Genomic DNA, 26,199 nt, shown 5'->3' with positions numbered 1-26,199 from the left:
CCGGCCCCCCACCCCATGGTTCAGCCACTCTGCCCACCAGCTCAAGTCCCCTCTGTCACGGCCTCCATCCTCCTGTCCACTCCTCGGCTCGGGACCGACGGCCTTCTTTCATGGCAGGCTGAAGAGGGACGTGACCAGTACTTGTCCCCGTCCCCCAGGCCTGGCACAGAGGAGGTGCTCAGAGGGCACCAGGCAAAGGAGGGAACGGAGGCTTCGAGTGGCCGGCAGTCAGTCAAACGGCATCACAAATAGTCAGACACTCGGAAGGGAGGGGCTGGCAAAGTCCCCAGCCCAGGCTTCTCTTGATGGGAGGTTGTAATGAGACCCTCATCAAGCCCTTGACCTGACTTCTGGTTATGGGACAGGAGCAGGTAGAAGAACCAGTTAAATGACATTTCAGCGAAACAGACAAATCCTGCTGTGGAACATTCTAAAAGACCTCCTACCTGGGCTCTTCAAAACGCCACTGTTGTGGGGAAGAGGTGGGGGTGGAGATCTTCTGGAATACAAAGACAATTAAAGAAAAAGGCATCCGTCAGCCTCTGGAAACCACTCGCCGAGTCCTGCCCTGCGAGGTCCCTCTATCACCCCCAACCCGGGCCTCAGTATTCCCATCTGTGAAATGGGAAATGAGCAGCCGAGTGGGTGGAGAAATGGAAGGCTAAGCCTCTGGGGGGCTTCCAGGAGCACCAGGAGAAGACCTGGTCTCGTCCAACCCCCTCAAGCTAGAGACAGGCCAGCAGGGCCTGGGACATGCCCTGGGTCACGCGGACCCATGTCCTGTCCACTGCGGCCAGGCCACCTTCCTCCCAGTCCTGCACCTCCCCCGCCGCCCAGCACCCCAGCTGCGCCCTACACCTGCAGCCCCTCCCGGGTCCACCGCCCACTCACCTGGCACCAGGCCTTTCCCAGGGCAGCACCTACACTGGCTGTGAGACATGCCCAGACCCTCAGGGGCTGGCCTCCCTCCACATACCCTCCCCCACAGCTGTCCCGGCCCCTCTGGAGATTCTGCTCCCTCCACTTAGGAACCCCTGTCTCAAACGCCACTTCCTCCAAGAAGTCCTCCCCCGACGCCAGCACACGCCCCCCCATCCAGAGGTGGTTTCTCCCTCCCTGAGGGTCCCGGCTGTCCTGTGCCTCAGTCCACCGGGCCTCAACCCTCTCCCTTCATCCCTGAGGTGTCCCTCTGGCCTCCCCTGGAGGCCCGGCCCTGAGCTTGGGCACAGAGAGGCCTCCGTGGATGTGTCTGCGAACGCTGCCCTGTGCCAGGCTCCCAGCGGCTCCTGATAACAGCCGTGTGGTCGTGACAGCACTGTGCCGGGGGCCTAGTGGTCGTAATCTTGCTCAACTCTGCTGTTGGGATGAGTAGCTCCGAGCGATTAAGCAATCTGCCCAAGGGGGTTGGTGACTGGCGGGGCTGGGACGAGACCCCAGGTCAACGGACACCAAAGCTTCCCTGTAACGCAAACTCCCCCAATTCCCAGGCCCACCACCTGGGGGAAAACAGCTGTCCTTGTTTTTGGCCTCTGATTCATCTGAACCCACCTGTAAGTCGTGGGCGCCCCGCCTCAATCCCCACGAAGGCTGTGCAAGCCCTTGCTTTCCCAGCCTCCCTGCAGCCTGCCCAGACTTTGAAACCAGAGCCAGGGATCAAGAAACAGGATCAATGTGAGAACTTGTTGGGGGCCGGCGGGGGTGGGAGCGGCCGTGGGGCACAGGCAGGCCGGGTGTCTGGAGGAAGGTGGACTGTGTGGACCAGATGAAGTGAGGGAGGGGTGCTGGACACTGTCGCTGCCCACTGCACAGCACTCCCGCCCCTGCCTCTGGCTCGGGGGGACCTGGGAGCATTCATGTCCCTGCCCTGTCCAGCCCCAGGGAGGGACACTTTTGTCTGAGCCAAGCTGGGCTGTCTTGTCTCCTGACAGGGACCGGCACAGAGATGGGTCAGGGACCCATCTTCGGCCTGTGAGACGTGAGGGGGAACCCCTGGGGACTTCCGGGAGAGGTTTCCCGAGGCTCTGATGCAGGGATAGGCAGGCCCCATCTTTCTCTGGTGTGGTCAGGCCAGGCGGGAAGCGATACAGGGACCCCTGGGGGCAGTAGCCCTGTGGGACCTGGAGGGTCGCCGCCTGGGAGCAGAGCCGACAGACAAGGCCCAAGATGTGCTGGCTCGGAGACCCAGGATCAGCTACTCCTGGGTCCCCCTCTGGATTTGCTGTTGGGTGAGACGGTAGGTCCCCTTAACCACTCAGGCCGGTTCGCATCGGACCTCTGTCACTCACAGCCACGAGCCTCTCAGCCCCTCCACGTCCCACGGCGACACCAGCACCCTAGTCACTGGTCACAGCGTTTGTTTCACCTCCAGCACTGTCTTCAGCAGGTGGTACCGAGGGCAAGCAGGGGGTCAGCCTGTGGGGTTTTGCCGTAAATCTACACGTGGCAGTGTGACTACAGGCACAGGATGGCATGGGGAACTTTAGGGACATCGAACGGCTGACGGGGGGCGACGGGGGCCCCCAGTCTGCGTCTCTCTTCACCGTAACCCACTGTGGATCCCTCTTCCAAAGCAGGACTCAGTGAACATTTTCTGCAAAGAGCCGGAGAGTCACATTTTGGGCTCTGTGAGCCACATACGGTCTCTGCTGCATATTCTGTGTTTTCCTTCCAACCCTTTAAAAATGTACAAACTATCCTGGCTCTCAGGTGGTGCGAAAGCAGCCAGATGTGTCTCACCCCGGACACCCTCCCTGAACCAATTTGCCTCTTTCAGCCAAGTCAGCCTCTGGGGCACTAGGGAGCTTTTCCTGTTTGCCCCCCACAGGCCCGGCCACTCAAGTCCAGATGTTTCCAAGAGAGCGTCCAGCTGGGATAAGCACAGAGACGAGGTGGCAAAGAGATGACGGCTGTGGACTATGGCCTCAGGTGGACTTGGACTCAGATCCCTGTTCGGCCACTTCTGACAGGGCGGCTTCGGTTTCATCACCTGGAAAATGGGGAGGATTCTAGTGCCAACCTCACAGGGCGGCTGTGAGGCTCAAAACACCCCGTGAGCACTTTCCGCGGAGCGAGGCCCATGTCGGCTGGTTAGGACCATGTGGGGAAACATCTGGGGCCTCCTCTGAATGGCACGTCCACCAGCTTCTCAGTGAAGCTGCATGCCCCGCGGTGCTGACACCCAGGAGCCTGTGCAAGTCCCTGTCCCTCCCCGGCTTTGGTTTCCCCCCAGAGTGGCTCATTGGACAGATCTCCGTCCACCCTCCACCCTCCCAGGAGTTAATGAGATGGAAACCCCCATGCCCGTGGGTGCATCCTGTCCTCTCCCAAGCCAGGCCGGGGGCAGCACAGCGCAGCACGGAGGGGAGCAAGGCGGGGGCCAGGCCCGACCTGCCCATCAGGTTCGCGCTGCCTCAGCATCTCCCCTTTCTCTGGGAGAAGGCCCCTCCAGAGCTGTGGGAGGGGACCCCGGGAAGGTGGGTGCTTCTCCTCTGGTCTGCTGCCTCCCCCAGGTTCCCTTCAGACTCTGAGAAGCCCATGAGCCACTCTCCCTGCAGCCCTGCCCCACCGGCTGGGGGACAACCAGAGTCAAGGGCGGGGGGCAGGGTGGGGGCTCTCAGCAGGACTCCATGAAAGGCCCCTCGGAAGCCTCGTTCCCACATCAGCGGGACGCTTCTCAGGACCCACAAGTGTTTGGCACCTACGCTGAGCTGGGCGCTTTGCAAACATGGTCACGTTTATCCTGTGAGGCAGCACTGCTCACGGCCTTTACAGGGGACCCACTGAGGCCTGCAGGGTCTGCCAGGCGTAGAGAAGGCAGAATCAGAACCCAGGACTGTCTGACTCCAAAGCCCCTGGACTTCCCACCCGCTGCCCCGGCCTTAGAGTTGGAAGTGACTTTTAATATTATCATCCCCTGCCCCCCACCACCTCCATGTGGCACGTCTGTGGTTAAGACCCAGCCTCTGCCTGGGTAACTCCAGTGATAGAAGACTCACTACCTTCAAACAGCTCTTGTCACTGTAGGAGCCCTGCCGTGGATGGAACCCCACCCAGGCCTGTGAAAGCCCTTCTTGGGCTGCCTCGTTCATAACCCCAACAATTTATGTTTCCAGAGCCTCCTCTGAGCCGCGGGCTGCATAAGCGCTCCCTTGGCTAACCCCCGATGAGGTGTGCTCATCTCACACGTGGAGAAACTGAGGCTCGGAGAGGTAACTGAGGCTGCACAGCCAGCTCTGAACCCAAATCTGACCCCAAGCCCTTTCCCTGGAGCCCTGGCTCCCAGGCCCCACCCAACCCCTGAGCTGAGCAGCCTGGTGGGCAGAGGAGGGCAGGTGTGCGGGGAAGGCCATCATCAGGTGTGGCCAGTCTGGAACCATCTGAACCCCCCCAGTGGGGCTGCCTGTTGAGAAAGACAAGGACCCAAGAAGCAATTAGCCCAGAAAATAGTTCGGGACAGGAAGGGACTAACTGTTTTTCTGCCCGATGTCTGTTGGTGCTGTCAGGGGTCGCAGGCTGGGGGAGGCCGAGTTCTTGCCCTGGACCAGCTTCCACTCCTGCCCAAGCTCTGCCGAGGGCACCGCTCTGGGACCTGTCACAGACCTGTGCGGCCACCGTGCCGGCAACCTGCCTGCAACTGCAGCAGGCATGGGGAAGCACCAGGGGTACATACCAGGAAAAGCTGTGACCGTGAGAACAAGAGACTTGATGCGACTGGGCTGAGGCCAAAATTCTGAGGACTTTGCAAGAAACCAAAATATGAAGGGCAGAGAAAAAGAAGTGAACACCTTGTCATGAGCCTTGGAGACCTCAGCCTTGCAGGCCCAAGGAACCAAGCCGTGGTTAAGCTTCCGAAGGCCCTCGGTCAAAGCGTGAGGCCCCAAGGCGTTGCCATGAGCGCGGCTCAGCCTCCATCAGTGCCCGCCACCCGGCAGGCAGGGACAGTCCCACCTGTTTACCCCGCACCCTCCCCTACTCCCCCCGCTGCCTTTGCTGTCCCAGACGAAGCTGTTCCAATCTATTCCCTGCTAGGATGTTACGTCACAGCAACTCCACATGGTAACGTGGACCTGGGATGTCTCCTGGGAGACGACCAGAAAACGGGAGATGATGGACCTACGAGAGGGAATGAACTTGCTGTGCTCAGTGTGAGAAGCAAGTGTGCCTGAGACCAAGGTCCGTCATCCACCTTCAAAGCTGGACATATCTGGACCTCACCTGAGACGTGGAGCTTTGTTAAAGAAAAAGCCAGGATTCTGCAGACTGCAAATGAATTCATCAGTAGTAAGAGCGGCCATTTCCTTACTACATGGCAACCAAGTAAACTCGCGTAAACGTGGCAACCACCTGACCCCGTAGATACCGACATTCCCATTTTACAGATGAGGAGACTGTGGAGACACCCAGGGTGGTGGAGCTGGGATCTGAACAAAGGAGTGAGCGCCTGATGCCCTTAGAGGCCGCTGCCCCCTCCCTCGAGCCCGTCCGTCGCTCAGAAAGCCCCGTCGCCCACCCACACCACCGTGCACTCCTATGCACTTGGCACATGCATGTTCTCGTCTGCCAGGGCCTGCCTGCCTCTAGCTGGGGTTTTTTGGGGGTTTTTTTTAAGATTTTTTTGATGTGGGCTTCCCTGGTGGCGCAGTGGTTGAGAGTCCACCTGCCGATGCAGGGGACATGGTTTCGTGCCCCAGTCCGGGAGGATCCCACATGCCGTGGAGCGGCTGGGCCTGTGAGCCATGGCCGCTGAGCCTGTGCGTCCGGAGCCTGTGCTCCGCAACGGGAGAGGCCACAACAGCGAGAGGCCCGCGTACCGCAAAAAAAAATGTGGACCATTTTTAAAGTCTTTATTGAATTTGTTACAATATTGCTTCTGTTTTATCTTTTGTTTTTTGGCTGCGAGGCATGTGGGATCTTAGCTCCCCGACCAAGGATCGAACCTGCACCCCCTGCACTGGAAGGCGAAGCCTTAACCACTGGACTGCCAGGGAAGTCCCTCCAGCTGGGCTCTTGCAACAAATTGCCCTTGTTTCTCTGGCTAAAGCCCAAGCACGACACTCACTCCTGCTTGTGTCTGCCCGGTCAGGGGCTCCGGGGAAGACACACTAAGTCCTGGCTCTGGGAGTCTTCTGAAGGGACCTAGAGGCCCCTTCTGTCCCAAATGGTCTGGCCTGAGGAGTGAGCCACATAAACTGGACGTCAAGATAGGGGACACTGTCACTCGGGAAAGCAGGTGGCAGAGTGGCTCACAGGGAAGTGAAGGAGACAGCCACTATCGAGCTCTTCTTCCCCGCGAGGCCATGTCTGGATGAGCCTTGCCCTACAATCTGGGGAGCGGCTCGTGGGAGTCCTGCTGCCTCGCTAAGAGGGCTGCTGCCCATGAACGTGGGGAAGCAGGTCTCAAGGCCCCCAGAGGCAGCTGCCACAGTGGTTCAGGACACGACTTCGGAGGCGCAAACCTCAGCTCTGGCAGCTACAGGCTGGGTGGCCTTGAGCAATCGATGCTGGTTCAGAGAAGGCGCTCAGTAAAGGGCAGCCACTCAAAGTCTGCCCCAGGCCCTCTCCCAACATGGCAACACTGAAGAGAAGTCGCCAAAGGATTTCCCATTTGAAGTTAACAGGGGACCGTCAAATGCCTCTGCTGTAGAAAGACTGCGCTGAGCCGGCCTTTGGCAGAGGACTAGAAAGTCACATGTCTTTGGGCTCCAGCTCTTAAGGCCAAAACTTAAGAGAAGCCAAGGCGTTTGTTTCAGGAAAGATCATAGCCGTCAAATGCGGTGCCCCAACTTGCTGGCCGAGAACAGACAGGCTCCATTTGGCGCCAAGAGACGGCGAATGTGATACACGCAGGCCTCCCTGCTGACGCCAGACAGGGCTGTGCAGTCAAGGAGAAGTGTTTGGCCAGTGTCACTAAGGAGGGGTTCAAGCACAGGCAACACCTTCCTTTCCAATGTGTATTAAGTCATTTGTTTATTTCTCAAGATGTGCACACTCAAGTATTCAGTTGGCCAGGACAACTCGTGGCTCCTAGATATGTACAGGTCCTTCGACGGCTCGGGTTACAGACAACTTCATAGCTAGTGCACCACACACACGAGATAAAACAGGAAGCCTAAAATCCCCAAGCCACTCCAAGAAAAGTGAGGGAGGGAGGAGGGAGGAGCAATGATGGAGCAACGATGCAGCAACCCGTGGCGGAAATCACACACAGGAGGGGAGAACACAGAGGCAGGCTAGCTTCCATCTCTGTCGACCGCCGTTTCGTGTGGTGCTCAGGGGACTGAGTCCAACAGGTCCTTCAGGAAGCTCTCCGGATCAGTGATTTCTGATAAGAGACCTGGAGAACAGGCAGAGACTGCTTAGCAGCGGCCCTTGCAGCCCCCAGCCCCTGAGTCACGGAGGCTGCGTCCACGCGGGAAACACACTGTGCTCCCACAAGCTCGGACACAGCTGCTCATGGGAGACCGGTGATGACCGCAGAGACAGTCAACGAGCAAACACTCTCTCCTGGGAGGGGAGCTGGGCTCCGACACCTGGCGCTGCGGCAGGATTAAAGGCGTTTAAAGTGGCAGCGGCCAGCTCACGATCTCCCCAGGGCGGAGGTGCTAAACCCGGGTCCATGGACCCTGCAGGGGCCTGTAAGTCCACTGAAACTCAGTGCGCAATGGAGGGGGGGCGGGGGGGTCCTCTGGAGAGAGTGTCTACAGCCTTCAGCAGATTCTCAGAGGGACCTGGGGCCAAACAAAGGCTAACTCCACTGCCCTCGAGGGCTGGGAGGAACAGGGTAGGGTGAAAGAACCCAACCCCTAGTCCAGGGCCTGGGGCAAGCTGCCAGAGCTCAGGAGCTCCGTTTCCTCCACTGCCAAATGGGGACAGTGACAAGTCCTCGTCACATCACCCTGGGGATTAGATGAGGCCAGTTATGTGAAAGTGCCCAGGGCACAGAAGGTGCTCGCTCAATCAGCATCAGGTCCCCTGCGGCCCACCCCTCCCTCACAAGCAGGGCTCTCACTTGACCAATGCGGGGTCGTTAACCCCGAGGCGGGGCAACACTCAAACTGAAGTCTGGGCTAATGCAGGAAGACTGGCGCCCATCAGCTCTTGCTGGTTTGGAAGGTGTTTTTGTCCCTGCATTGGAGTAGGGTGTGTCGGATGTTCTGAAATTTCCTACCAGTTTGAACAAAGCAATAAAGCCATGCCGTAAACGCCTGGGCTCGAGTGGAAGGCGGCAGAGGCCTCCCGCCTGACCTGCCCCCGCTCTTCCCTGCTCCAGGGCTGATGCAAAGCCCTGAACAGAGGTGAATACCTTCCTTCCCCTGCCTGCCTCTTCCTCCTCTTCCTCGAACTTTGGCATTCATATTGACAGTCTTTGTAGACATTCACCAGACCCCTGGGTGACAGGTAAGGCACTGGGCCCTGAGGACACAGACACACAGGCTACCTGCTCTCAGTTGGGGCCACCTCTTGAAGAAAGCAAGGAGTGTAGCCAAGATAAAATGTCTAGGCTGAAAAGACACCCATGGGAGCATCTAGTGAAGTTAACAAAGGAACTGTGGTGAGCGGTGGCAACCTCTGACCGACAGGTAACGGGGGAGGCACCAGACCAGCAAAGGCCCGTCCAGTATGGCTTCCACTGAGGCCACCGCAACAAACGGCCAAACTGGAAGAAAGGCCTGGAGCTTTGGGGAAGCTCCATCCGGGCAGAAAGAGGAATTCACACTGAGCATCACTCCGAACGTTTGAGGGTTCAGTGCCCAGAGGACAGACTAGAAAATGCTAGTGGCGACCTTCTCTTGATAGGGGGATCTGGGGAGATTTTTTCTTGCTCTTCACACTTGACAAAATTGCCGTCAGGGAAAAGGAAACAAGCTCACAGAAGAGTTAGGCAGGTGTGGCTCCCCCTGCTTTGGCTCTGGGAGCCTACCTTGGAAAGGACGGTGGTGATGGGGGGCTGGACTGCAGTGCCCACACCCTCAGAGGGCATGGGACTTTTAATTCTGGGTTGATTTCCCAGCACTGGCCCAAGTCACCTCCCCCTGCTGTCACCTGATGCTTGGTTATGAAATCCAAACAAATTTTAATGTGTTTGCAATTAGGATAACAAATTTGTTGTATAACACAATGACTTCATTTTTACCAGCTGGGGGATGAGGAACTGTCTGAGGATGTCTCATGTGACAGCACTTCAAAGCACCTACTAGCAGAGACGTTCTTTGCTCTCTTTTGATATTTACTATTTATCTTAAGAATCAGAGTTGAAATCTTCCACACCTCCCCGGGGGCAGCGGTGACATAAGATGTCTCAGTCCCCGAAAGGCAGGAGGAAGACAGGTAAGCTCCATGTTAGTTCTCTGAACTGTCATAAGAAGCCAGGAAACCAAAAGGGGCTCCAGTGATTTTCCAGCTATGCCCCACTGGGAATTTGTTTAACCTTCAAAGCCTCAGTTACCCCTCAGTTACCCCTTCAAAGCCTCAGTTAAATGGGGATAACCACAGCTCCGCCTCACACAGGGCTGCCCTGCAGACTGGGAAAGTGCGTGCATGAGAACACAGCACCTGGGGTGAAGTGAGCCACATGTCATGGCCGCATCTTGTTACCAGGGACCTGGTATGTACACATCTCTCCCAGACCCCTCGGTGGTGGCCCACAGGCTGGTTCTCGCCTGTTTTTTCCTGTGTGTGAAGATGAAAGCAATGGCCAGCCCCACTAAGATCTGTGAAAGATGAAAAACCTTGACACTGACCAGCGGCGTCGAGGAACTCTGAGAAGGTCTCCACTGGCATGAACTCCTCCTGGAAGGCCTTCAGGGCCTTGTCGGCAGCTTCGTGGATGGGCATGTCGTTGTGGCGGATGTACTCTGCCAGAGAGCAGGACCAGCCACCCTCCGTGTTGCTGGTCGGCACCTTCTACGAGAAGCAACAGGACACACAGGCCGGGCGGGTCGCTCAGGTCAGGCAGGGAAGAAGAGGGCCCTCCCATACACATCCAACTTTTCCCTGGAGGATGTGTTCTGCTTCCAGGAACAACAAAATTTCACTTCATTCCTCTCACAGCCCCTCTCCTAAGCACACGTCACATGAACCTACAAGCTTCGAGAGGCGATGCGTTCTTTCCTCCCCATCCCCTCCACCATCAAGCATTTCCCCAAGAAAAGGGACTCGTCAACATGCTTTAATTCAGCTGTTTCATTTAGATGATGAAAGGAACCACCCCAAACCCTCTGATTCTCTCAAGGCTGAGAGGAGCGTCCCTATTATAAAGTGGGCTGGAATAAGTTACACAGGGCAACGGAGTTGATCCAAACAGAGGGGACGAGAGCAAACAGAGGGGACGAGAGCAAACAGAGAGTGACTCGGGGTGGAGCGGGGGGAGAGCGGCCTGTAGAAGAGGGTCTGCAGCAGCCTGAGACCGGGTCACAGGAGCAGTCATGGCTACAAATGCAGTCTACACACGCAGGGGTCGGAGCTAGAGGGTAAACTCCTCCCCACGGCGGGTCGGCCTGTTTCTCGGGGGAGGCTGGTGGAGGAGCCGGCTGCCGAGGCAGGGTCAGAGCCAAAGCACAGACGTCTACGCCCCTGCCAAACCTGGCCACGCTCCCAGCGGCCTCCTTACCTTAAACATGTTATAAATGAGATCAACGAGGGCCCAAAAGAGAAGGGAAGAGCGATAAGCAGAGTAGTCCTTCACCGCCTTGTCTGTCAGCCTGGAAAATAAAACCAAATCCCATGTCCGTGAAGACCCCGGGAGGATACTCCCAAGGACAGAGCCAAGCATTCTGGGAGCAGGGGAAGAGTCACGGGCACTGAGCATCACTCAGCTCCAGCCACTTGCCATCTTCTCAGAGGAACACGGCCACGGGTCAGAGCTTCTGAAGCCCTGGGACCCAGAGGTTTATTCACCACAAGACGCTGCGTGACACAGTCATCTTTAGTAGCGACTCTGCTAAGCCAGGGAAAATGGGAAAGAGGGAGACGTAAGTTGCAACACGGCAGCCAAAAGGCTGCTGCCTTAAAGAGTCACCACAGAGTCCCGTGTTTCCCTGTGTTTAGCCCCCACACGCGCTCTCGGACTTGACGGGACCTAATAAATGCAGGAGGAAATAAGCTTCTACTTCAGTCTTCACATTCCCACTTGGAGAGTTTTTACCAGCAGCCAGCACACCTAAAGCAGTCTCACACAGTAATCCGCCAACCGCGTGCCATGTTAAAACCAGCAAGCTGGTGGACACCTGGCGTCGGACAACAGTGACGTCTCGGATGCGAGCCACAGCCGGCCCAACACCTCCGAAATCCCGGGCTAATCCCAGAGCTCACCGCACCCCTTCGTTTCTAACCAGCATCGCTGCTACTTAATCCAGTGACGCTGTCTGGGATTAGAGAGCAGCCAAGCCCTCGGAACACGGAGGGCCGTCACTGCCAACAGCGTCCACCGCCTTCTCAGCAGACGCTCCTGGTCTGAGGAATGATTACTGCAGGTAGAGCCACCATGAAGTACAGAACGACCAGCACCCACTCTGCACGGTGAGTGAAGTGCCGGTGCTAGGACTTGGTTTCTACAGCCCAAGATCTAGGAGAGGTTCTGTCTGCAAACTGCCTTCATATCTGTAGTAAGTAAAGGCTAGATAAACCCTTGTCGTGGAGACGCTACACCCTGCAACAGAGCCCACACCAAAGGCACCAGAACTTAGTATTGAAATGTGTGTGCATGCACGCACCATGTGTTTATATACGCTAGAATCATAAACATCAGACAAGCGTAGATGTTATTCATCTGGAAGCTAAAACTACACTGTATGGGCCTCAAGTGAAGGGACTACCTAGCATGAGACAGGCCAACCACACCTACACTCAGTCAATGTTTAAGTTATTAACCAAAGTAAAGTAAAATAATAAAATGAGACAGTTCTGTTCGCTAAGGTATGCTACCTGTACCCTCCCTCCCCCCAACATCTCCAAAGCGCCCACCTCCTCCCCGACCGCCACGCATGAGGATGCTGCAGCCGAAAGGGAAAACTACTGCGAGGTGGGCCTGTGGATGACGATGAGAATTCTTTCTCTGCAACTCTGTGCGCTGGCAGACAAGGAAACAGAAAAGGCTCTGACGGAAGCCTAGTAAAGTCCCAGGCTTAAATACTTGCAAGTTCCTGGCAGAAGAATCTTTTTTCCTGAACGTAAAACCTGCAGAAGAGAGCAACTTCTCTTGTGCGGACTCCTAGATTTTTGTGTACCTGCTGCTGCCCCCCACCCCATAATGGGCTGAGGACAAAGCCAGCTGCCAGTGGCACTGCCCCAACCACCAGGAGGTCACCCTCTAAATGTCCCTCCTTGCAGGGTGTCCCACACCGTGCTGATGGCCAGCACTCTGCCACCCTGCTTCCAGGGCACCCTGCTCACACCCTGACACCCCGCCAGGGCCGCTCCTTCTTGCAGCTCTTTCGCATTGGTGGCACGAATCTGGAGTGGCCCTGCCCAACTTAATTATTTCAGGTTAATTAGTAAAGGTGACTAAACTGCTACAGAGGAAATGGCAACTCATGAGTGCAGCTCACACTGGATTTCCTAATTAAGCCGTGACCAAATCAGCTTTTCCTTAACTGCCTGGGACAGTAATGCATTCCAGTCTCCTAATTGAAAGCAATGCAGCTCCTGTGTGTTCAGATTTCACACCTGTCACCGAGAGCCTGTGCCCAGTGAATAGCTACTTTGCGTGCTATGGATACAGGCCGAGCCTGGCTTATCAACAGCTTAGTATCTCCAGATCTAACCTTTGACTCCCAGCAGCTAGTTAACTATTAATGCTTTAGACTCTTGCTTAACACTGGAAAGTGCTATGTTTGGAATAGGGGCAGGGGCTAGGTAGGAATCTAACAAGACCGGCCCCCTCCTGCCCTACACAGAGGCTGGCACTGGCTGGACCCAACAGCAGAGCTCCAACCTGGTCTCCCCGGGCCACGAGGTGCCTACCACTAGCGACTTGATAAATCAGAGCTGATGGAGGTGGAGACACCAGGTGTGCAAATTCAGGCCAAGGCTGCTTCCACTTGGTCTGTCATCATCAGGGGCCTAAAAGCTCCTCCCTGCACCCCTGTTGGAAATGTCCCCTCGGATGCTAGCGAAAGCAGACACAGGAGGACAGACCTTCCCAGAATGAAGCAGGTTTCCCTCAAGGGCAGAAGCAAGCTGACAACTCTTAGCCTACTCTGTAGCCCAGGGAGGGCAGGCTGCTCGGGGCCACGACGGGCCAAGAGTAGCGCCAAGGAGTCCCCTCGGGGTGGCGCAATCTGTGCACTCATCGCAAAGGGCTTCTCGCTGTTGTTGTCTGCAGTTGTTTGCCTCAAGACACCTCCCAGCTGACCCAAATCACAGCACGGGGTCATGAAAACAAAGACCACTTCCTTCCTGAAATGCCTTCCTTCTTAGGGAGGTGTCCACACCAACAGCAGAGGAAGAAAGAAGGCTCATGGAACGTGGGAGCAGACGGGATAGGAATGTGACCAAGGAGGGAGATGAGGAGCTTTTAATACCAGAAAAGAACATCCCCGAGCACAGCCCCCAGGAAGCTTTGCTAGTTTATGCGCAGACCAGCAAGATTCGGAACACCTGACTACCTGTCTCAACTGCCTGCCGACCCTAACCCTTCTCCTGAGAAGTCTCACCCTGTGCCTGGCTGGCTTCCTCTCTGAGGACACTTCCCAGGGCTAAGCCTGGCCCCACACTTCTAGGCCTGAACAGCTGACCCAGAGGGGCAGGCACCCAGCGGCGTCAGGCCTCAACTCTTGGTGTGACCGGCCGGGAAGGCTCAGGCTCCATTGCCGAGTCAAGCGAGGCGCCTCCACTCAGCACCTGCGCGCCGCGGGCAGCTCTCACCCACAGCGGCTACAGAGTCCGGGCGACGGGCGGCCCAGGAGACGGCCCCCTGAAGCAGGCACCTCCCGAAGCGAGCACTGACCTGCTGGCTCCCCCCGGAGCCACTGCCCGGGCCTGAGAGGTCACCAGCAGCCGCCGCAGGATTTCCACGCGTATGGCTCGCCACTTCTCGGGGGGCAGGACGTGGAGGGCCAGGACAGTGAAGTAGTGGGGCCCGTCCACTTCAAAGGCACTCTCCACCCACTTCTCCTTGGGCTGCTCCAGAAAGCCCTGGAGGTTCTTCTCCTCTCGGGAAGTTGCTCGGGTTCTGGAACAAAAGGAGCACCATGAAACCAGGGCAGAAGCAGGGCACGAGCAGCAAGAGGGGAGGAGGCTTGCTCAATCTCCCGTCTTCTTTTACGTTTCCTGAGCGCTCGGCTCACGGAACCCCCCACCCGTCCTCCACCGCCCCTCCCGCCTCCTCTCCAAGCGGGGCACTCCCAGCCCCGCCCCAGTCCTTCTCGGGGGCATCTTCCTCGTCCCCCACCCCCCAGCCCAGCTCCGCACAATTCCAATTGCGCGTGTCCGGCACATTCACAAACACTCCGCCATCCACGTGTCCTGACAACTCTGGAAGGTGACAGCCGGCACCTCTTTACCAGGGTATCTGAAGGCCCGGGGAGTGAAGTGACACAACCAAAGTCACCAAACCAGTCAGCAAACCCAGAGTCTCTGAGCCCACAGCCCACACTCCCCGACTCCACGAGTCTCGGTACAGCTAACTGTTCACACGGCATTTGCAGCCGGTGCCCTTCCTAGGCTATCGTGGTGTGTTCTTTTATGTGTCTGTGTCCTCTCTCCTCCATTAGAACAGATTCCTCCCGGCGAGCACTGCTTCTCGTTCTCGCTTTTGCCTGAACTGCAGCAACAATGGTAATCATCAACTTTAACGCCAAGCCCCTTCTAAGAGCTTTCCATGGATTATCTCATTTAATCCTCACGGGTACTCTCCCAGCGTTACAGAAGGGGAAACTACAGCACAGAGAGAGTAAATATTCTGCCCAAAGCCACACAGTGGCGAGTGAAGGAACTGGGCTCTGACCCAGGCAATCTGGCTCCAGAGCTCTCCCAGCGTGGACTCTCCACCTGCAATGAAGCTTCGACAAGTCACTAGACGGGCACTGAGACCACTTCCTTATCACGTATTTCTGGCTACACTCTCTCCTTACGACCTGGATGGTGCTCTCAGGCCAAGAGTGCTTGACGCCCCATCCTAGTTCCCTGGAAATAAAAACACAACACTAGTAGCAGCTGAATCAAAGTTACCAGGTCTGCACATGGCACTGCCAGGCACTGGACTGTGGGAAAGCAGGGGGGATGGTACGGGGACACCAGGCACCCTTCTGCTCCATGGATGAACACAGATGGAACAGGCGGCTACACTAGACTGGAGTGTCCAGAATTGGAAATCAGAAGCTTTGTGCCATCGCACGACCCGCTCCACTCTGCGCTGGCTCGCGCTGTGTGTGACACACTCGCCTTCATATACCAACGTCCCACCAAAGGCAGCAATCCCTGCTCAACCAGCCCCCCGCTCCCCCACGCCCACCGTGACCAAGCTCACACCAGCGTGAACCAGCGAGGGAAGCGGGCTGTGGCTGGGAAACAGTGCCTCTTCGTGCAGCTTCCGGCTTGGCCTCTAACTGACCGAGACCATCAGGACACAGCCCGCTCCCTCCCCAACTAAGGAAACTAAGCATGAGTTATGAGCGTCTGGCATTTTAAAGACACAGTGACATCGGAAGCCACCAGCTCTGTTCTGCTAGACAAATCATGCGGCCTCTCTGGGTCTGCTTTGCTCCCCGGAGACTGGGGCGGCCCCCTCCACCCCACTGCTGCCAAAAAGAGGCAACGGCTCTGTCAAAGGCCCCACGGACACCAGCGATCAGCACTGCTCAGGCCTGAAGCACAGGCCTGTTTTTTTTCTGGGCTACCTTCCTTCTCAGCTGACTTTCCCAAATAATCTTCAACAACACCTCCCCGCTCACAGCTGCCAGAAGCCTCACTCACTGAAGAAGAGACAGGGATAGCAAGTCCAGGCCCTCGGTCCTGCCACATCCTCCAGCTGTGAAACGCTCACCTGGAACAGCCTGTGTGCCTTTGACAGTGACCCATGGCCCCCCCCCATCCAAGGGAATAGTCTTGCAAGTAGCAGCTACACTGAAGTAGAAGCTTCGATGATCTGGCCTCTCCCACTTCCTGCTCCCCTCTGGGCTGAAGGTCAGTCCAAGGAGGCAGCCCTTGGCTGCCCGTGCTGGTAGATGAGACAGTTTTGGAAAAGGAAGCCACCGTACTCTTTATTCTGTGTGATTCCAAAGAGGCGCAGGTGAACATTCCTACTTCGGTAAAGGCTGCCTGGGGCCATTCATTCGTTCTACAGCTAACTAGAGCGGCTACAGACAAGCCGGGAGAGCTTGTCGGGCAGAGGAACCCGAGGCGCGCGGTACTGACGTGTTCAGGACGTAAAGCACGGTGTGGATGATGTACGGGATCAGGTGGATGTTGCTCTCCCGGCCGCCCCCTCCAGTGTCCGCGCTGAAGGACTGCTCCATGGCGAAGCGCAGGAACAGCAGCTTGGTGTCGTGGATGTTGAGCTGGTACGTGGGCTCCCGCTGGCCCGTGCACTCCTGGAGGTAAGTATTGTGCCTGGGAGAAGAGAACAGGTGGTGAAGCGGAAGCAAGCTCCCTGGTGAAGACCCAGCTGGGAAGGCAGAGCCCCCCTCGGCCTGATGGCTGTGAAGGTTACACAGACGGATCGAGAATGAAAGGGGGAGTCAAGGACAAGGGCTGGGCTCGGGGGAAGACAAGAGCAGAGCACACTTTTGTTTCTGCTGTGACTGAACGCGATGCTCTCCAAGCTTTGAGGAGAACGTGCCGGTTTGGGGGCGGGGGGGGGAAGGGGGTGCATTTCTCGATGGACTAATGTCATAGGACATATTGTGACCACATCTGGCAGTGCATTTTGAGAGAAGAAATGTAGAACTTATTCATTCTGACTGACAAGGTGATCCATCCATAAGAATCATCTCCTCAACCTCCAAATAAAAGGTCTTCCTATGTCAATGTACATCACCAACCACCTGGACTCTGCCCCTGAGTAAGTCTGTGCCTCAGTCTCTTCATCTGTAGAACGTGTGTAATAACAACACTCGGTAAGCAGTTCCACATGCTGCCCAACATGACTTTCATCATTATTACTGCCAAGTGCCTGGTTTATGGTAAGTATCTTTTCATCCCCGAGCTTTACAATAGGACTTGGAGTGGGGCACCACTGCACAAGGCATCTGCAAGAGATGAGGACCTCACAGAAGGTTTCGCTACTCTACTCTGGATCTTAGGACAAGGGAGGCTTTGAAAGGAGCCCGATGTTCCCCACGCCATCAAGCTATTTTCATTATTTAAACCTCAGAGAAATAGAAGTGAACTCTGGGAAATTTTGGCCTCAAGGACCAAGTCAGGGGTCCTGTGTTTTGTGTCCTAAGATCAGCAAAGGAGGAGAGGTAGCAGATAACCAGAGATTCCACCTGGGGCCCCAGACGCTGAGGGTGCTGGCTTCTCCCAGCAGAGTCCCCTCTCTTCCGGATGGGCTCCCCTGTCAGGAAGCAAAGACAGACACAGATTCCTGATGAAGGTGACAGGAGATGGCTTCCCCGGGGCCGGGGCTGACAGCTGATCTTCCCCCATCTCCTGGGAATCCTCTCTTTTCTACCATGCAAGATGCTCCACACTCACCTTGCCAGACAGGTGGCAAAAGCTGACTCAGGGACATGGGGCCCCCAGACGGGAAGGAGACCGTTGCACTTAGTGTTGGCGTTCTGAAGGGCGGCACTTTCCCACTCTTCCCGGCCTCGAGCCAGCCTGGATTGGGAGGAGAGCAGGGACAAGTGACTGCTGGAATTAATCTGGCAACCAGGCACCTGGGCGCGTAGGGGTAGAGGAGGGTTTGCTGACACTAAGGAAGTGCTGGCCCGTGTGCCTGACTCTACAGAGAGGAGCAGCCGTTTGTAACCACGATGGTAAATGCCAGCTTCACCGCCTCTAGTAAGCAAGGCTGCTCTCACCAGCCTTGGCCCAAAAGCCAAGTATCTTTTCCAGATTATATGGCAGGAATGGCACTTGGGCCTGTATGGCTGAAGGTAGGACACCATACTTTGCAGAGCCTAAGGAAGAGAATTAAAGCCTCAGGGGTGGCAGTCCCACCCCCTCCCAGTCCAGGGCCTCTGGCGAGCTGCCCGCTCCCCTGAAGTCACACAGAGCTAGTACTGAAGCACATGCAAGGGGAGGCCTAGTGAAGGAGCCACTCCGCAAGAGCCAGGCCCACCTGACGGCAGCCAGGTGGCAATCGTAGTGCACGATGTTGAAGTGGGACACGGTGCTGTAGCCCTGCTGTTTCCGAGGCTTGTTCTCCATCTCCTCTAAGGCTACCCGCTTGGTGAAGGTATAAATGCCCAGGACCTTGGTGGGCTGCAAAGATGGATAACATAAAAAGGAGGAGAGGCGAAACTCCAAGGCAGGCTGTGAAAGGAGGTGAAGCAGAGCAGAGGGGCCCCGAGGGTCTACGATCCTAGGAAGGGATGCATTCAGGAAAGGGGGTGATGGTGAGCCCCTCAGTCTCCTGGTTAAGCACTTGGCTGGGCAGAGCCCCAGTGAAATGAGGGTTGTGGGGAGCAACTGAAATAAAGTGGATGCTGCGAGACAGAAGGGCAGAAATGCGAGCCTGAACGGTCCCTTCCTTTTTGCTTCTTTTATCTGAAAATGAAGAATAAAGTGCCTTCTTGTTAAGTCACTTGTTTTTCAAAACTGACCAGAAAGCTCCAAGGAGCCTGTGTCACAGCAGGACTTACAGGGCTCGTGGCCCAGGGTAGTGCCCCTTTGACAGGCTTGGGTGCTAAGTAATAAATTCAAGCTGGAGAGGAAGAGGGATGACTTTTAGGCCTTTAGGGGAGCAAACTGGTCACTTGCTGTTGTGCTCCTTTGGGTGTTAAATCGAGTTAGGTGGAGCCCAGAAAGCCAAGGTCCTGACCTTCTCCCCAGGTTATCTGAATATGGAAGCAGCATGATGTGTTTTTAAAAGCCCCAGGTCTGAAGTCAGAAAAGCTGGGCTAGAACTCTGGCTCTGCTACATGAACTTTGTTTTCTCATCCATAAATTAGGGCTTTTTACAGGTTTAAAGATAAAATTACTCAGTTTACATAAAGGCTCTGGGCACAGGGCCTGGCACACAGAAGGGACCCAGTGAGCGGTAGCTGTTGATGACGATGAAAACTACCGTTCCGGTCAGTCTGCCTTCCCACCTTTAGAGAGGGCGGCTGGCCCTAAAGTACGAGCCTTGACTCTGGCCTAAGAACAAAAAGGCCTCAGGCGAGGGAGGCCACCGGGGCTTGGGACTGACCGCACCTGGAACTTGTACCCCTCCCTGCAGATGCAGCATGTGAGGCCCGGCTCCTCGATCAGCTCCTCCATCTGCTTCAGGAGCGCCGTCTTGGTCACGACCTGGCCCTTCTCATTGGTCTGTAAGGGGAACCCCAGGTGGCACGTCAGACAGGAATTTCCACGCACCCTCCCACTGCAGCCTGGGGACACGCAGGCACAGGGCTGACCTTCCACATACATGAAAAGGACTGCTGCACTGAAAGGAAATCTCTTTAGTTGGCTTCTAATGAGGGTAAAGACCCAGATTCTCCTGCTATTCTCTTCCTACAGGAACCACTGGAGCAGAGGAAACCATCCAGCGAGAGCCCTGGCAAGTTGCCACTTGCCAACAAAGAAGCCCCCTTTCTTTGTGCCGACTCTCAGCTGACAAGGGCCGCTGCAGCATGAGTCGTCTACTGTTCCCATGGGAGTTTTAAAACTGCAGACACTCAGGTTCGCTGGTCTGGAGAAGGCCCTCACAGGACCTCTGCCTCCTCCAAGGTAGGACAGAAGAGCACAGAGCCCTTCTTGTCGAACAGACCCAGGTTCAAACGCCTGTCAGCCACTTGTTAGTTATGTGCCTTGCTGATTTACTTCACCTCTTAGCTTCAATTAGTTCATCTGAAAAATGGGTATAAAAATCAACCTCTCAGAAAAGCACATGAGGGCTTAAATACAATCTTACAAGGAGGCTGCCTAAGCACAGTGCCTGGCATATAGTAAATCCTTGGCAAACAATGATTATCACCATTTTTAATGCTTCTGCGAACTTGTTAAGTCATTTAACCTCTGAGCCTCATCCGTATAGAACAATGATAGTCACACATCTAAGGGTTGTCGGGAAGATGAAAGAAGGTGAAGCATCTAGCGCCGTGCCCAGTACACCGACCCCCTGCCCACAGCGTTCACCTTCACCATCCCCAACCCCAGCTCTGAAACCCCAGAGCACAAATGACTGTGCCACAGGGTAGGCAAGAATGCGGGGACCCGGGCGTGGCTGTACCGTCATGCCCAGCGTGCCCAGAGCCTTCTGCCTCATGGCCATGGCCATGCGCTTCTTCTCGGCCCGGGTCTCCCTGCGGGCTGCGTCTATCTTCTTGTTTACGTCAGGGTGTTCCCGCAGCGCCTCCAGCAGGTTCTCTGCCAGGGTCCCAATGCCCTCATCGCTGGACACCTGCTCCAGTTTATGCAGGTTTGTAATGGAGTCGGTTCCGATCAGAACCTGTCAAGAAGGGACCAAAGAGATGAAGGCCTCCAATTATGTAAACAAGTGTTCTTCTCAGGAGCTTAAAGGTTTAAAAAATGTGCACAATCTCATGTCATCTGCTTGGTTTCAATCAGATATTCTGATTTTACACTTCAAGAGATTCGGACAAATGGAGGAGGTTAGGCTCTGCCACCAACCTCTGACTAGTCACCACGCTCTTCAGTCTCCATAACCCTGTCTATAAAATGGGGGCAGGCCAGGGCCGCCATGAGGATTAAATCAGATGCCATACGTAAAGTGCTCAGCACGGTGAAAGTGAGAGGGGCTCAGATAAGAGTCCCTGGAGAAGCAGCCCCTGATGAGGCCTCAGTGGTGAACTCAGCAACCACACCAAGCAAAGAAGGCCCTTGATGTTCACGGGGGCTGTGCTGAGCTCTTCATCCGCATCCACCAAACCCAGGAGCACAGCAGTTTTCTCGACCTAGGGATTCCAGATGTACAACTACACGTGGGAGTGGGGATAAGAAAAAACTTAGAAAGAAATAGATGTAAACAAAAACCTCCTGTGCTTAAAAATGCTGGCAGCTGCTACACGACAGCACCACACTATCCACAGGGGTGGGAGAACGTCACAACACTGAAGGCAGGGGAAATCCCCAAAAGCTCTCCAGGGGAGCTCACTGCGAAATTCGCACCACCCCATCACTGGTGAGCTGATGCCAGTTACCACACAGTTGACAATAAATCGAAAACAACAAAGCCAACTTGCAATGTGAAAGCTCAGCACTCAACTCAGGTCACTCACTAGCTCATAGATCTGTTTTCCCATCAGGTACGCGTCCGCTTCATACCTCAGCGAAATGACAGGCTGTCTCTTGTCTCATGCTCCTCAACGCTGAACTCGCAGTTCAACTGCCTACTGAATACTCCACGGGTCCCCTAGACTTAACATTCGGGCTGTGTACTGTGTGCACGTGTGTGCACACACGTGAAGCTCCTACCCACCTGAGGCTTACACTCTAGTTAGGAGGACAGAGCACACACTAATAATCTAACATCACAGACTCTCCTCCCCCTCACTCACTCCCAAACCTCCTAGTTCCCCATCTCTTTCAATGGCATCACCACTCCTATCACTCAGTCCAGATACGGAACGGAGTTCTTGATTCACCCAGCTTCTTCACTGCCGACATGCAATCCAAATCCCATTTATTCCACCTCCCAGATCTCTGTCGAATCCACTCACTGTCCACCTCACTAACTGGAGTTCAGCCGCCATGGCCTCTCACCTAGATCACAATAAAAGCCTGCCAACTGTTCTTCCCACCTCCCTTGTCACCTCCATCCAATTCATCCTCTAGGGTACGACCAGGCGCACTACCCTCAGGAGACAATCTACACTTTTCTCCGTGGGGCATGTGATGTGGACCCACGCTTACATCTCCAGTGCCGGCTCTTGCCACGTCTCACCTCCAATGCAACTGCTTTCAATTCCTGGAATGCTTTAAGCTCTCTCACCTCTGAAGCTCTGCGGGCGCCCTATTCTCCTGTTAGAAATCCCCTTCCCTTTGACCCCTTCCACACTGCATTTACCCCCAGCTCTGTTATCACTATGTCCTCGGCTCCATCTTCCACCAGACAGTAAGCTCCCAGAGGGAGCTGTGACTGTCTCATCTGCCAACGTTGCCTCAACCTAGCGCAGCACAGGTACACGACAGGGCACTACACAAATACGTGCTAAAAGAGAAGTGAATGGTCAGAAGTATGAATGCCAAGTCTCTAACTAGACGAAGCCTTGTTTTTAAAAAAGAATTCAATTTAGTAACTAAGAATAAGCTTGGAATCCACTGACCTGAGTTCTCAGGTCAATGTGTTGCCACTGGCCAAATGACAATTCTGTCCCTTGACTTACCCACATTCAAAATAAAGATGTTACAAGGATAGGGGAAAAAAAAATAAGTGAAAACTCTTACGTAGGAAGAATTATCCGTAAGGTGTAATAATTATGACTATTTCCACTGAACTGAACAAAAGTTGAGTACTATAGTTATTTGAGTGAGACATATGGAAGAACCTTTACTGTAGCCAATTAACCACATTTTTGGAGTGAGTTATCAGAACAGATCGCTAAATGAGAATGTGGAACTATACTCAAGATAGACAGCTCTAAACAACCACCAAAAAATGCAGCCCTGAGGACTCTCAAAACTCAACACTGAAAACACAAACACTACTACTAGAAAATGGGCAAAAAATATGGACATACATTTCACTGAAGCAGACAGACAGATGACAGACATGAAAAGATGTGCAGTGAGTGTCATTATCCATCAGAGAAAACAAATTAAAACCACTCTGAAACCATCACTCTACGTCTATCAGCATGGCTGACGCACCACCAAATGCTGGCGAGGATGCGGATAAAGCGGACTGCTCGCACCCTACCGATGGGAATGTGAAGCGGTGCAGCCTCTAGAAAACAGTTTGGCAGCTTCTTGTAAAACAAAATAATGCAACTACTACACAAGCCAGTAACTGCAGTCTTGGGCATTTACCCCAAAGAAATGGAAACTTATTCACACAAATACCTGCACGTGAACATTCACAGCCACTTTATTCATAGCAGCCTCAAAATGGCAACAACCCAGACACCCTTTAATGGGTGATGGTTTAACGGGTCACGGTGCACCCCCGCCATGGACACTACTCAGCAGTAAGAAGGAACAAACGACTAATATATACAACAACCAGGACAAACCGCCAAAAAATTATGCCGAGTGAACAAAGACAATCCCCAAAGGTTACATGCTTTATGATTCCATTTAGTATACAACATTCTTGACAGGACAAAATTACAGAGATGGAGAAGATCAGTGGTTGCCAGGGCAGGTGGATGCGGCTATAAAAGGATAGGGACTTCCCTGGTGGCACAGTGGTTAAGGATCCGCCTGCCAACGCAGGGGACATGGGTTCGAGCCCTGGTCTGGGAAGATCCCACATGCCGCGGAGCAACTAAGCCTGTGCACCACAACTACTGAGCCTGCGCTCTAGAGGCCGCGAGCCACAACTACTGAGCTCACGCACCGCAACTACTGAAGCCTGTACGCCTAGAACCTGTGCTCCGCAACAAGAGAAGCCACTGCAATGAGAAGCCCGCGCGCCGCAACAAAGAGTAGCCCCCCCCCCTCACTGCAACTAGAGAAAGCCCTTGCACAGCAACAAAGACCCAACACAGCCTAAATAAACAAACAAACAAACAAACAAACAAATAGGACAAGAAGAGGGATCCCTGCGGCAAGGAAACGGTCCCGAATCTTGACTGCATGGATGTCAATATCCTGGCTGTGATAAATTTCCTATAGTTTTGCAAGGCGTTCCCACTGAAAGAAACTAAGTAATGGGTACGCACGACGTCTCTGTATTATTTCTTAACAACTGCGTGTAAATCTACAATAATCTCAAAATAAAAAGTTTAATTAAAAAAAAACAAATCCAGACTGGCCACCTGTCTGGGCCAATTAGGGTTTGTGAGAGTAACAGATAGCTCAGCCCAGTGACTATCAGGAAGGAGCAACCCGGCGGACAGGGTTGGGCCTCCCTGAGAACCAAGTTTTTGGCTGCCTGGGGCAGAGCAGAAAATGGTAGTGATGGCATTACAAATGTCCCAGGGACTACAGCCAGAAATCGAAACTCTTTTTACCCTCTGGCCAGCCACACCCTCACAACTGCTGCTCAGCTAAGCCGTGAGATAAAGAAGCCCCACATAAGAATGAGTTGAATGAGGAAATCACAAATGTAACTTAGTCCTGTCTGCACACAGAGAGCTGAACCAGATGACTTCTGAGAGTCCTTCTAATCTGGGAGTCCTATATATTAGGGCAACTCCCATCTCAAGGCTAATCAAGGTGGTTACCTTCACTCAGTCGTGGCAGATGAGGAGAGAGGGTGTGGTTCCCTCCCATGACGTGTCCTGCTCCAGAATAAGGCCCGCGTTGCATGCTAGTTACTCACCTGGGTGGCAGGGTGCTGGATGGCCAGCCCCCGAAGAAGTCTCAAGATAAACGGCAGGGCTGGGCGAGACAAAAACTTTTTCCAGATGTCCGCATCCAAACTGCAAAGCAGAGAGAGGCTTATGAGCAGGCCAGAGAAGCAAAGGCCACCTAGAAACCGGCTGTTGATTCTGGCTTATTTAGATGTGACCCTACAAGCGTACCATAAAGAATCACAAAGGACCACCCAACTCAGCTGAGAAACCAGATTGAAGTGAAACCAGATAGAAGTTTCTGTTCCCTCGAAACAGAAGCCAACAAATTGCCATCCTCTCCCACAGCCCCAAGGGCTGCAAAGTCACCTTGACAGCTTCCAGAAGGGAGGGAGACCCCAAGGAAGGCAGAGGGATGCCAAGACGATGAAGGAGAAAAGGAACCAGGAAGAGGGGAAAGAAAGCAGCCCCTCTGACAGCGGTGCCGCTTACTTCTTGGCACTGGGAATGTGCTTTTTCATATAGTCAAGTGCATTCTGGGTGATTCCCTTCTGGAGAATCAGATCCTTTAGCTGATGCCCATTGCTGTTGTTCTTGATGCCAGCTGCGATTTTACAGAAGCAGTCCAGGAAGACTTTATCATCGCCACTGTGATCTTCGTCATACCTAGGAGGAAAGAGCAAAGATCCCGAGCGTGTGAAAGGAGGAACAAAAGCTGATCACGTCCTTTTCTTGGTTGACAATCTTCAATGGCATATAGGATCAAGTCTAAACTCCTGAGCATACCCTTCTCATCCGGCTCCTGCCACGCCCCCCTATCCCCCAACCCCGTCTTGCATTTTCATGCTTTTGCACACATGACTCCCTCCAGCTTGTCATATCTCCTTCCCGTGTCACCAACCACTTCTCCTTCTCTGCCTCACCAGGTGCTACTTTAACACAATGTATTTTACTTTTTGCCTCCCCAGTTAGACCAAGCCCCTTAAAGGCCAGACTAGCACACAAAAATCTAATAGAAACTCATGTGATTCTTCCTTAGTCTCACAGAACTAGTTCAGGGTTTTCACAGAGACTCGCGTTTAGCTGTCTGAAATCTAAGCAACATACTTATCAAAGCTGCAGTATGGTTTGAACCGCTCCACCAAGATCTGCATTTTCTCCACCTCCCCGAAGGACAGGTATGGGATGATGCGAAGCAGGCCCTGGAGCACGCTGGGGTTGGAGCGAACAAAGGTGCTGTTGATCTGGTCCAAGAGCATCACGAGTTGATCTTTGTCACCCGTCAGGAGGAGGTTGCCCTGCAGTAAGAGAGAGGATGGGAGGCCCGCTAATAAGGTTGGGACTTTGGGGCCCTTAATGGTCATCCATTTCCATCAGAGCCATCAGAAGTAGCCCTAGAAGAACAGTGTCTCAGCACTTCCTGGGGAATAATCAGCAGTGGGAGTTCTACCTCATAAATTAGTTTCTAACTTTCTGCGGTGGCTCTGTTAATAGTCTCAGGTGGTCAAAATATACCAACACAATCTTCCCCTCCCCCGAGAGAATACAGGCTGCCTGGTATTCATTTGGTCGTATCTCTAGCCAAACCATCAGCACCAACAAGAACAGAGGAATGTGTGGGTGTGCTAAGTGGAGAGAAACTGAACTGGGAGCTGCAGACCTGAGTTCTAGGCCTTCAACTGTACAGTAACCGACT

General features: G+C 54.3%; 1 protein-coding gene across 2 annotated transcripts in view; it reads right to left on the bottom strand.

The window, feature by feature from the left end:
- Window positions 1–6,947: 6,947 nt before the first annotated feature.
- The window catches only part of UBR4 (ubiquitin protein ligase E3 component n-recognin 4), a 126,912-nt gene continuing 107,660 nt past the window's right edge, over window positions 6,948–26,199 (bottom strand). For both annotated transcript variants that reach the window (XM_060141264.1, XM_060141265.1), the window contains 12 exons: window positions 25,611–25,801; window positions 24,996–25,169; window positions 24,533–24,632; window positions 20,318–20,536; window positions 19,300–19,413; window positions 18,224–18,366; window positions 17,635–17,760; window positions 16,354–16,548; window positions 13,946–14,170; window positions 10,610–10,700; window positions 9,741–9,903; window positions 6,948–7,333 (listed from right to left, as the gene is read on the bottom strand). In XM_060141264.1, coding sequence (XP_059997247.1) covers window positions 7,269–7,333; window positions 9,741–9,903; window positions 10,610–10,700; window positions 13,946–14,170; window positions 16,354–16,548; window positions 17,635–17,760; window positions 18,224–18,366; window positions 19,300–19,413; window positions 20,318–20,536; window positions 24,533–24,632; window positions 24,996–25,169; window positions 25,611–25,801 — 1,806 coding nt within the window. In that variant the 3' untranslated portion in view covers window positions 6,948–7,268. The remainder of the gene's footprint in view (window positions 7,334–9,740; window positions 9,904–10,609; window positions 10,701–13,945; window positions 14,171–16,353; window positions 16,549–17,634; window positions 17,761–18,223; window positions 18,367–19,299; window positions 19,414–20,317; window positions 20,537–24,532; window positions 24,633–24,995; window positions 25,170–25,610; window positions 25,802–26,199) is intronic.

Source organism: Lagenorhynchus albirostris, chromosome 2 (genome assembly GCF_949774975.1).
Source record: "Lagenorhynchus albirostris chromosome 2, mLagAlb1.1, whole genome shotgun sequence".
Lineage (NCBI taxonomy): Eukaryota > Metazoa > Chordata > Mammalia > Artiodactyla > Delphinidae > Lagenorhynchus > Lagenorhynchus albirostris.
This window is presented reverse-complemented; position numbering and strand designations above follow the sequence as displayed.